This window comes from Mirounga angustirostris, unplaced genomic scaffold, assembly GCF_029215605.1.
Source record: "Mirounga angustirostris isolate CCGP_5_RB_7025 unplaced genomic scaffold, mMirAng1.0.hap1 SCAF_8, whole genome shotgun sequence".
Taxonomy (NCBI): Eukaryota; Metazoa; Chordata; class Mammalia; order Carnivora; family Phocidae; genus Mirounga; species Mirounga angustirostris.
In genome coordinates, this window is record NW_026991716.1 from 37,495,526 (window position 1) to 37,506,723 (window position 11,198).

At 54.6% G+C, this 11,198-nt stretch overlaps 1 protein-coding gene across 2 annotated transcripts; it reads right to left on the reverse strand.

Annotated features, from left to right (window-relative positions):
* Window positions 1–359: 359 nt before the first annotated feature.
* Window positions 360–10,438, reverse strand: TREML2 (triggering receptor expressed on myeloid cells like 2). 2 transcript variants are annotated; one of them, XM_045865995.3, is made up of 5 exons: window positions 10,243–10,438; window positions 7,801–8,121; window positions 3,981–4,398; window positions 2,819–2,925; window positions 360–2,523 (listed from the first exon to the last, which is right to left on the reverse strand). In XM_045865995.3, the coding sequence occupies exons 1-5, from the start codon at window positions 10,301–10,303 to the stop codon at window positions 2,429–2,431; spliced, it is 1,002 nt and encodes a 333-aa protein (XP_045721951.1). In that variant the 5' UTR covers window positions 10,304–10,438; the 3' UTR covers window positions 360–2,428. The 2 variants fall into 2 exon arrangements, with proteins under 2 accessions (XP_045721951.1, XP_045721950.2); XM_045865994.3 differs by lacking the exon at window positions 10,243–10,438 and having other exon boundaries at window positions 7,801–8,458.
* Window positions 10,439–11,198: the final 760 nt, after the last annotated feature.

An 11,198-nucleotide genomic window follows, 5' to 3' on the forward strand; every position in this document is an offset into this window, starting at 1 on the left:
CTGCTCAGGAGGCTTTTTTGCCTTACCCACTAAAGGCAGCGGCTGCCCCGGCCTGTCTTGATAGCCCCACCTGCCCTGCACCTGCCTGCCCTCCGACTGCCGCAGCTCGGGGTCCACCTGCAGCTCCAGGGAGAGGAGGAAGAACAGGAAGGAGAAAATGAGAGGCTGGGGCTTTGAGGAAAATGTCCCAGAGCACTGGAGGTCCAAAGAGGCCACCCAGGCCCATCGGAGGTGGAGAGCTGGGGCAGGGGGTCTGGACCCCTTTCTCAGAGCCCTGTGTTCTTACTGTGGAGTTCATGTGGGAGCAGACTCCGTGGGTGGACACCTCGTGCAGGCTCACCCTATTCCAGGAGCCCCTCATCCTGGGCAAAGAGGGATGGTAGGTCTCCTAACAGCTTCCCTGCCTAGCATCAGGGCACAGCCAAAGGCCTCCACCTGGGTCCAGCCCCCACCACCTGGGGCCTGACCGTGTGCCCCTCTACCCTCCCTGGCCCCTTCCAACTGAGGGCAAAACAGAGAAATAGGGTCCAAAGGTCTTCAATGCAGACAAAGCCCACTAGAGCTATAGAGGAGAGCTTGAGGACCAGCAATCACGAGGCATTAACTCAGTTGTGTGAGGTTCAGGTCGCTCCATTTTATCCTGAAAGCAGTCTTGAGAGGTAGGAGTTAGTGTCCCCTTTCACAAGAGAGGAAAATGAGACCCGATAGGGTTAGTGACTCGCACACGGTTACACAGTGACAGGTGGCCTCACTGAGTCCCAGTCCTGAGTCCTCTGCGGCTCTCCCACAGGACATCCTGTTCTCAGACGAGGCAGGGCTGTCAGCGTGCTGTTGTAGGATCTCGAGTGGAGTGGGGCTCTTTGGGAGCTATTTTCCCCCAGGGAAGTTAAGCACCGCCCCCCGCCCCGCCCCAGTTAGACACCAAGGTCGTGGCCACACCTTCCTGCTAAGGAGGATGGATTTCAGTGTGTGTGTGTGTGTGTGTGTGTGTGTGTGTGTGTGTGTCCTGGCACCAAGCTTGTCCATTCCTCAATCTGAGTCTCTCCTCTAGTGCCCTCTCCTGGACGTAGGACAGAGGTGCCTCCTCCCTGCTGTCCCCCAGAATTACCTCCTGCCCCTTCCTCTCTCCCCGCATCCATTCTGGAGAGGCCCCCCAGCTACCCATCAAGGCCCGGGCTGTGTCATTCTCCTGACTGTGACATTTGCTCTCGCACCGGGGAGGTCCCTGCCCCGGGGCGCAGAGTGGAGATGTCACATCCACCCTTAGGTGCTTATTTCAGTTGCTCCAGGCTGGTGGAGGCCCTACTCCAGGGGACAAATCCAGCCCATATTCTCCAGTCTTCACTGTGGAAGAGGCCAAGTCTGAGCCAAGAGCCAGTGAAGCAGAGGCCAGACTCCTAGGGCCATTGGACCCCTGGTGAGGCTCCTTGGCTCCATCCTCCCCATCTCTTCCCCACCCAGGCGTTCCTCCAGGCTGTGCCCTGCTCCAAGCTGTGCTTGCTGGGTCACACGTAGCTCCTCTCTTCCCAGGGGACGATGAGTCCCGGGGGAAGGTGGGTGATCTACTCTTTCTCGGAGCCGTGGCCTCCCCTGCCACGGACTCTCGAGGGCCCTCAGTCTCCTGTGGGAGCTCAGACCTGGAGCTTGGAACTGGGGGAGAGAACCCCGAGTGCAGCCTCTGCATGCCAGTCTCTGGGCGACCTGGTCACAGCTTTCCAGGGAGGGCCGGCCAATGGGTAGCACCAGTGGGAGGGTGGGCTCTGCTGGCTCCCAGGACTTGAGGGACAAGCAGCTGCTGTCAGGACAGGGCACATCCAGATGCCCATCAGAGGACGCAGGGCCCTGAGGGTGGGGGACTTGGACCATTCTGGGGTCCCCTGTTGCCAACACCCCTGTGGACCTCCAGCTCTTAGTCGCTGTTTCTTCCCCTCCAAGACGGGGCCCTTGACACACTGGTTGCCTCTGGGACTCTTTCTTCCCCAAGCCCAGGGGAAGCTTGAGGGGAGCAGAGGGAAGCTGAGGACACAGGATTCCAGATGGGGAGAGGACCTCTGTCCCCCTGTCTTCTCCCTCCCCTCTGCTCCATAGCAAGGGGTTCCGAGGCCCACGGGACCTGGAGCTCTCTGTGTACAGCACCATCAGGACTTCCCCACCACCCAGCTGGGACCCAGGGCTCTGTGGCTCTGAGCAGAATCCCCTCGGTGGCTTCCCCTGGGGTGTCCTGCCTGGTACTCCCCATTCTGGGGGCTGTCCCAGGTTCCTGGCAGCTCAAGGTGACTGAGCAGGTGAAGAGCAGCCTCTGGTTCTGGGGAGGCCTGAGTCCAGCCTTGAGCAAGTCCTCAGCCTGGCTCCAGTTCAGACAGGTCCCCATCTTTACCCTCCTCTGGCCTCCAAAGGCCCCTCCAGGAGGAGCTCACGCACTCCACAGTTAAGTGGCCTCAGACCAAGCAGGCTTCCACGGAGGCTCCAGTCTTCCGAGTGGGTCCCTCCAGGGTCTAGCAGGATCATTGCACACCCTGTAGCCTGTGAGAACAAGGAGAGAGATGAAGAGGGGCAGGGCTCCTGCTCTCTCCTCCTCCCATGATCCTGGGCCAGTCCATCCCCTCTTCTGGCTCTGCCCTCTGCCTCCTGCCAAGTCAGCCCCAGAGGGTCATGCTGTGCTGTTCCTGCCTGCCCACCCTCCTCCCTCGCCTGGGTGCCAAGTAGTCTTTGTGGCTGGACCCAGGGAAGGACATACCGCCTGCGGACAGAGTGCAGTCAAGTGTATCAAACCCCAGTGCTCTGCCCTCAGGAGGCTGGGAGGGTGGGCTGTACTCACTTCCCATGTGTCTCTTCTTCCAGAACCCATAGACCAGGATCAGCATCACAGACACTGGGAGGAAGATCAGCATCCCCAGGAGCACAATGGGATATGAATCCTGGTGCCTGAGGGGACGGGACAGAGCAGGGAGGAGGTGAGCATCCAGTTGCCCCCACCCTGACCCATGTCTTTCTGCATGCCCCATGAGAGGAGCCCAGACCTGGAGAAATCTTCACAGCCCTGGTGGGAGTGTTTGCCTCCCTTTCTTGGGGACCCAGCTGTAGCAGGAGGAAGTGAGGAGCTCAGAGGTCAGGGGAAGAAGTCCCAGGGGGAGGGGGGCATCTTTCCACTTTAGAGCCTCCCCTCCATTGTTCCCTCAATCATGACTGCATCGCTGAGGATGAGAACTCTTAGAGACTCCCATTTGTGACAGATGAGACAGAGAGTCTTGCTCTCCTCATAGAGAGAGGCTCTCCTTGTGGCCCTTCCCTCCTTTGTCCTCTGAAGCAGATGCGGTAGGTGCATGGCCTGTATCCCCTTGCACCAGCCCTCAGCACCTCCATCTAAATTTTTTTCAGCCTGAGGACTTTCTCCTGTTCCTAGAGCCCTCATTGCTACCCATGGCAGGCAGCCCCCCACTGATGACGAACACGAGTAGTGTTGGTGCAAGAGTAGCTGTATCAATACCCCAGCTCCCTCGCCCTTCAGCTGGGAGTCTGATCCTGGGCCCCAGAGCCTCCCCTAGGCTTGAGCTCCACTGCCCACAATGGTGGCCAGCTTGATTAGGTTCTCTACCAACTGTTCCTTGTCTCCCTTCCCCACGCTCTTTCCAGTACTCCTGGTCCCAGAGGCTGCTTCTGGGGGAGCCCAAATTAAAGCACCCACCATTTCCCACTTCCTACCCCAGAGCCACATCCTTGTCCTGCCCCAACCTTGTCCTCTCCATCCACAGACTCTTACACTTGCCCGTCCCCAACCCTTACTTCTTACTGCCATCCTTTATGTCACATCTCCACCCTGGCATCTGGCCTCCTACCCACCTCCCATTCAGCAGCAGGCCAGACTGACTTCCTGCAAAGGAAAGCTCTGCTATAACATCTGCACCTTGAGGTCTGTTCAGGCACCAATTATTGTTGCCTTATCTGGTCAAAAGTCACCCAAGCCCAGGACCCACGGGTACCTGATAGGGGATAATTTGTTGAGGAGATCCCCGCTAGTATGACACCTTCCCGTGGTGGGCGATCGGGTGTGCAGGTGCCCAGCCCTGGTGGACATGGATGCTGGGCCAGCAGAGGAGGCTCTGGCATCACTGGGAGACACAGTCACTGTCTGGGATTCCACAGTCCTCCTGGGCCCCGTGGCGGAAGGGCCAGTGCTGGTGAAGCTGAAGCCCGTCATGGAGGTCAGTCTGATGGACTCTGAGGCAGCAGGGGGCACGAGTCTGGTCAAGGTGAGGAGGCCAGGTGTGAGCACTGTCATGCTGGTGGTGAAAGGGGCATCAGGGCCTGAGGTGGGGGCTGGGCCCGATGTGACAACAATTCCACTCTTGAGGATATTGGCCAGCTGTCTAAGAGGAGTGCTTCTCTTGGTCGTGGAGGCTAAGGGGCCAGAGAGAGAGGAACATTAGACTGAGTAGGGGGCCTCACCGATGGGAGCAGATCCTCATCTCCCCTCCTTGACCTTGGACCCAGGATTCTGCTTTGCTGTGTGATCATATGTGGGTTTGCCAGGGAGAAGAAGTGGGCACAGTAAAGAAGGAAGAGACTCTCACAGTTTCTTTAACCTACCCTGTCAGGCCAACTTCCCTCCCAGTCCCCATCTCTCTAGTCACTTCCAGACCCTTCTCATTCCTGTGCGCCAAAGAGATCTCTTCACTATGATGTTGAACAGGGACTTTTCCAGGTGCTCCATAATTGGTGACCAGGGTCCAGAAATGAGGACAAAGAAGCATCGAAGGCCCACATTCCAAAGAATGCCTCCAGCAGCAGGGTCAGATGCCCTCCTTAGGAGCTTACGAAGAGACACTTGCTCCTATCATCCAAACCCTCAGCCTTTTACCTCTCATTTCCTAGGAGGCTGGCATTTGGATGGTGGAAGAGGAAGGGGTTGTAGGAAGCGTGAGGTCCCATCTGGGGCAGCGTGGTGGAGTCTATCTCCGCAGAGAACGAGAGAATTGGAGAGAGATGGTGGGAGAGAGAGAGGGCTGGCACGGGCTGCCACATCCCATGACTGTGCATGGCAAGAACACACTCCTGAGGGCCAAATGGCCACCATGAAAGGTACCCATCTTTCTGGGCAAGGGAACCCAGAACAAGCAGCATTGGTGAGAATAGGGATAGGGGAAGAGGCTGACCTGGAGCCAGACCTCCCTCATCACCCTACTCAGCAGTGGGGAGACCTCAAAGACCCTTCAGAGAACTCACATGTAGGTGACTTGGGAGAGCCAACATTTAGACACCCACCTTACAGAGGATCGCAAAGGGCTGGGTAGAAAAGAGTAACACCCAACAGAAAGAGAACTATGGCGGGCAGTGAAGTCACACAACCACTTCCCTTTCTTCATTCCTGCCTCAGTGCACCAGGGGGTTGGAAGGAGAAAGCAGGACGAGGTACTGAGAACAACCCCACCTTCCCCACCTGCCGAGATGAAGGAGAGGGAATTAGGCAGCAGGCTACCCTCTTCCCTACTCTGGGTGGCTTGGGCCGTAACGTGTGGTCTTCAAGAAGGAGTAGAAGAGCATATATTGCTAGAAGATTAGAGTTTTTACATGGGCTGAGGATTTTTTATTTCCTAATAACTGAAAAGGTCTGCAAAGTTGGAATCTCCCCAAATGGTCTTTAAAAGGTAAACCATGGGATTTGACAATGGAGGGAGTGGGGGATATGCAAAGAAAAAAACAAAACCATTTCATGTTTGTATCCCTGCAAATTAAGACTTCGATATACTTGGTTTCAACGATTCCCTGGGTCTAAAGCAGAACCGGAGAGGGGGAATGAGATTTGGCCCCACATCTTAGAGATAGCAGTTGCCCTAGCTCAGACACAACCGAAGAGGGGGGTGCAGGTGGGTCAGGGAAATGGGGAAGGGTGGATAACTCATGTCATCATCACGGGCTGCTTTTTTCAGATTCTCTTGCTGGTTCCTCACCCTTTCCTATCATATAAATGTGGGAGGACCTCAGGCTTGGCCCTTCTCTCTTTTTCTATACTGAAGGGAGAACTTTTACATCCCCTTGATTTTTTAACAGCTTTTTAAAGATATTATTCACATTCCATATACCACACCCATTTGTAGCACCAAATTCAATGACCCTTAGTATATTCACAGAGTCGTGCAGGCAGTCAATTTTAGAACATACGCATCATCTCCAAAAGAAATCCCCACCCTTTAGCTATTACCCTCTACCTCCCTTTCTTCTCCCCCAGCCCTAAGCAACAACTAATCCTCTTTCTGTCTGTATAGATTTCTCAAATCCCCTAGACTTTAAACTATCTTCACAGAGGGGCGCCTGGGTGGCTCAGTCAGTTAAGCATCTGACTTTGGCTCAGGTCCTGATCTCAGGGTTGTGAGATGGAGCCCCTTCTCCCTCTGGCTCCCTGTTCAGTGGGCAGTCTGCTTCTCCCTCTCACTCTGCCCCTGCCCTCCCCTACTCGTGCTTGCTGTCTTTCTCTCAAATAAATGGATAAAAAAAATCTTTAAAAAAAGAACCAATAAAAATAAACTATCTTCACAGAGATACTTCCAAGTATATTCCCAGCTCTGACTTCTCACCTGAGCTCCAGGCTGATATATTCACTGCTGATCCATTTGCCCACCTGGAGTTCTAGGAGGTGTCTTAAACTTAACATGACCAAAGACAGCTCTTGATTTTTCTCCTCCAAACTGGCTCCTCTCCAGAGTCACCCTACCCAATAAATGGTACTGTCATGCACCTTGCTGATGGAATAGAAAACCTTAGAGTCACTCTTGATTCCTCCCTTTCGTTCACCTCCTGTCTTACCTCCAAAGTGTACAGGGTGGGCAGGAAGTCTGAACATCACAGATTTGAAACCTTCCACTTCTCTCCACCTCCACGGCCCACGTCCTACTTTAAGACACTGTCATTCTCGACCAGAATACCCACAGTGGTCTCTCTGCTCATCTCTTACCCTTCCACAATCCATCCTCCACACAGCAGCTGTTATAATCTTAAAGACAAGCCACAACACACCCCTGTAAACTCTCCAGTACTTCCTATTGTACTTAGAATAAAACTCAAACTCCACATCATAGACTTTAGGGCTGCTGTTTGACTCTCCCAACCTCATCTCCTGCCACTGTGCCCCACACTCAATATGGGGCAGCCACACAGCCCTGCCTTATACAAGCCCAGCTCTTTCTCACCTCAGGGCCTTTCCACATGCAGTTCTCCCCACCTAGACTATGAAGCACCCACATTTCAAGAGGGCTAGAAAGCTCTCCCCATGCAAGGCTCTGCTTGATGTCATCTGCCAGGGAGGTCCTCTCTGGTCTCTGGTGCTTCAATAGCTCCCCCACCACTGAGTTACTTCCTAGTTTGTCACACTGTTTGATTTTCTTAAGAACATTTATTGTTATCTACAATTATTCGTCTGATGATGTACGATCACCTGTCATCTCTCATAGGGCAGGACTGCGTCTAGTCCCTGGCACAGAGTTGGGACTCAATGAATATATATTGAACAGATGATGGAATAAAAACAAAGCGCAGAGAGCCCTAAGTTTGAATCTTGTCTCTGCCACTTGCTAGCTCTGTGACCCTGGGCAAGGTCAGATCCACAGAAGGCTTTTTAGATCTCATTTTCTTCATTGGGGAAGTGGGGGACAATAATGCCCATGAAGATGTCAGTAAAGGAACCATGAGAACCCTGTGGCACAACACGCCCACTGATGGATGATTCTTCTCACTACCTCTGCTGCGAGTGGAGTACGGGGCAGGGAGGACACCCTTACCCTCCCAGTGCCCTGCAGGCCTGCTCACCTGGAGACACTTCTAGCAGGAAGCCCATCAGAGGGTACAGGGTCCCAGAGCTATTGCGCATGCACCAGTACCGGCCGGAGTCCTGGCGCCTGAGGGCCGCCATGGTGATCTTGACCTCCTTGGCCTTGGCATCATCCTGCAGCAAGTAGCGCGGCCCCTGCACCCAGCCCCGGGCGAATCCAGGCTCACATCTCTTCCTCCTGATTTTGCACCATACCTTGCCCTCCACGTGGTTTTTGCGGCTCTTGTAGGAGCACTGCACAGACAGAGTCTCCCCTTCAAAGTGCTGCACTTTAGTGTACACGTTCTCGGCAGGGACACCTGGGGAGACACCGCTGGTGAGCAAGGTCTGGTGACAGAGGCATCTCGAAGGTCGGAGTGAGGGGAGAGGAGGTGGATACTCTCCTGCTGTTATGGGACTCAACAGTTTCAGGGAGAAACACAGCCCTACTCTGAAAGAATTTACACCCCCCCCCCCCATCCAATAGAGGAGATGCTTGGGCCCTGCTAAAAACTAGCTCCCAGTCCGAGGGGGGAGACACAGGCCACTCCCTCAGGGAGCTTCCAGTCTGTTGGAGTAGACACTAGTCCTGCCCTCTGGGCTCAGGGAACTCCCAGTTTGATGGTGGAGACACAGGCACAACCCTCAGGGAGCCCCCAGGCTAATGGAGGAAACTCAGCCCTTACACTCAGGAAGCTCCAACTGACACAGCCCCATTTTTCATGGTATTTTCTAGCCCAATGGGAAGATACTAGCCCCAACTTCAGGGTTTTGTGGGAAAGACCCGGGTCTTGTCCTCAGTGAGAGAGATACACAGACACAAACAGAAGTCACAAAGTTATAAAATTCCAGAGCACAAACAACTTAGATAGATAAGAAAACCCAATATTTGAAAAAATGAAGAGTAGTTATTTATTTCACAAATAAGTCCATCCTAGTTATCTTTTAAATAGCAAGTTGTCATAGTTCATTTTAGGTACTATTTCATTTTAAAGCATTCTAGTTGCATAAAACCCAGAGATTAAAAATGACCAAACATGCATCTAAGTTCCCAATGGAGTGCAAACCGAAGAACTGTACAATTATTCACTGTTCGTCCACAGCCTGTTACAGTCTCCGCCTAGAAATAAGATGTGGTCCGTGCATTTCACAATCCACAGCTGGCAGGGAGAGAGTAGAACTAGGGGTAGGGGTGGGGAATCAGGGGACAGGGAGAGGGACAAAGCTATGATGGGCTCCCTCCACTCCACTGCCCACCATACCTCAGCACTTACTCCTCTCACACCCCCCAGAGCCTGCCGTCAACACACACACACACACACACACACACACACACACACACACATTTCTCCCCAGCAAGACAGAGTGCAGAGCACACATTTTGGAGTCTAAATAAATATGGGTTCAAACCCTGGTTCCACCATTGACTGTGTAAGTAGACCCCATAAGTCTCTGTTTCTCCATCTGTTTCAGGTTGGCTGTGGGAACTGGGCCTCAGGACAGTGCCTGGAAGGTAGCTGGGACTCCACGTGCTTCCTTTTCTCAAACGCAGGTTTCTCCAGACTTCTCCAGTCGAGCCCAGAGCTGTGGTAGCCAAGGACCCCGCACATGACAGGAGACATCTACCTGCTTCCAACTCAGCTGCACTACAGCTGAGGCTTGGGGTAAGGTAGCACCCTCTCTGAGCATCCCTTTGTCCCAAACAAACTAAACAGAATGACCCAACTCAGTGATTTGGTGGGTGGGAGGTTTGGGGGACCCCAGGATTGCTCCGCACAGGAGACATACTTCTGCCCTGACAGAGGGAGAAGGATCTCTAGGAGAGGTGCGGGGTGGGGTGCCCTTGGGAAGGGTCTGTGTTCGTTTGTGCCCACCTTTCACCCCCTCATAGGTGGTGGCCAGAACTGTACAGGAAAGGGTAACTTGGTGGCCATGGCAGTAAGGGAAGCAGGATTAGGGGAGGCCCCCTCAAGGGGCATTTAGTAACTATGGGGTGAGCGAGGTCTTCAAGGATGGCTTCCCCCCAGGACAGGGGGTAGTGGCCCAAGCCACTTAGCCAGTTAAAACACACACACACGTGATGCAATGATTCATGTACGCACCAAACAGGGCTTTCTCGACAAGGGAAGGAGACTTTTTGGGTGAGGAAATCCAGTGTCCATGGTCGGAGGTCCTGACCAAGCCTGGCAGATGAAGGGGCCCACCCAGAGAGGGTCCAAAGCTTTATCTTAGTTTGAGTCCTGTGTTAGCTTTGCCTGGGGCCAGATAGTGGGACGTGACCTTCTTACTGGTTAGGAGCCACTAGGTCAGCCCCATCTCCTCTGCCTTCTCCTCCAACCCCACAAGGCATGAAACCAGATTACTGGGCAAGGAAAAGCTGGGAGGGAGAGTCCCGCAAAAGGCCATCCTCTCCTCCCCGGCCAGCTCCTCTGCCCTCTCACCTGAGACAGGGCCCTGGAACCACAGCAGCGGGGGCAGAAGCAGCAAGAAGGTGGGAGCCATGGCTCCATCCAGCTGGGGACAGTCGCAGGCCAGCCGGGGGCGGGACACCTCAAATCCAGGTTTAGGGGCCCAGGCCAATGCAGGATGTGCCACTTAGGCCTGCCAGGGAAGGACCTGGCGTTCTGAAAGTGCAGTTGCCCATTTAGGGAAGTGAGGAAGTTGTGGGACCCACTGTGATCAGCAGACAGCGGGGCCCGCAGAGCCTACGGAGGGCGGTGCTGGATGCTGTTTACGCCCTCTTCCCCGAAACTTCAGGCAGGTGTGGCTGCTCCACCCAGTCGGCCCCCCACACCCCACCCCCCAGCCCAGCAAGGGTTCTTGGGGTCAGAAGACTTCCCATCCTCTCCAGTCCCCCCCTGGAAACTGGCCCGGTGGGGGTGCCTCCTAGCCTGAAGCAGGGGATTGGTGTAGGGGGCTGGGGTGAGTTTTCTGGACCCTCAGCTGCGGACTCCCTGGGATTCCCTGGGCTCAGAGACCCAGGGGTAGGGGCTTGGGGCTGGGACAGGGCACCTTGGATCCTAGGTTTTCACCAACACACATTCGCAAGGAGGTTCTTGTCAACTCCATTCATTCATCCCCTCAGCCCTCACTGATGCGTTCCTCATGGTGCCCCGTCTCTCTTGCCAAGTTCCTGGCTGGTCAGAGCAGCCCCTCTCGCTCACACTGGCAAAGAACCCCTTCCGTGCTCCCAGGCGATCTTATTTCTGTCACGGTTAGAGCGACAGGGACAAATGATGCAAATTGTTAAGGCTCAGAGCGTAGTTTGGGCTCAGGGAGGGGCTTCTGTGCTGTCACACGTGAGGGCGCGCGCGCACGCGCACCCCCCCCCCACAGCTGTCTCTCCTTTTGACTACTCCCTTGTCTCCTTATCTTTATCCCTCTCTCCCGTTCTCCT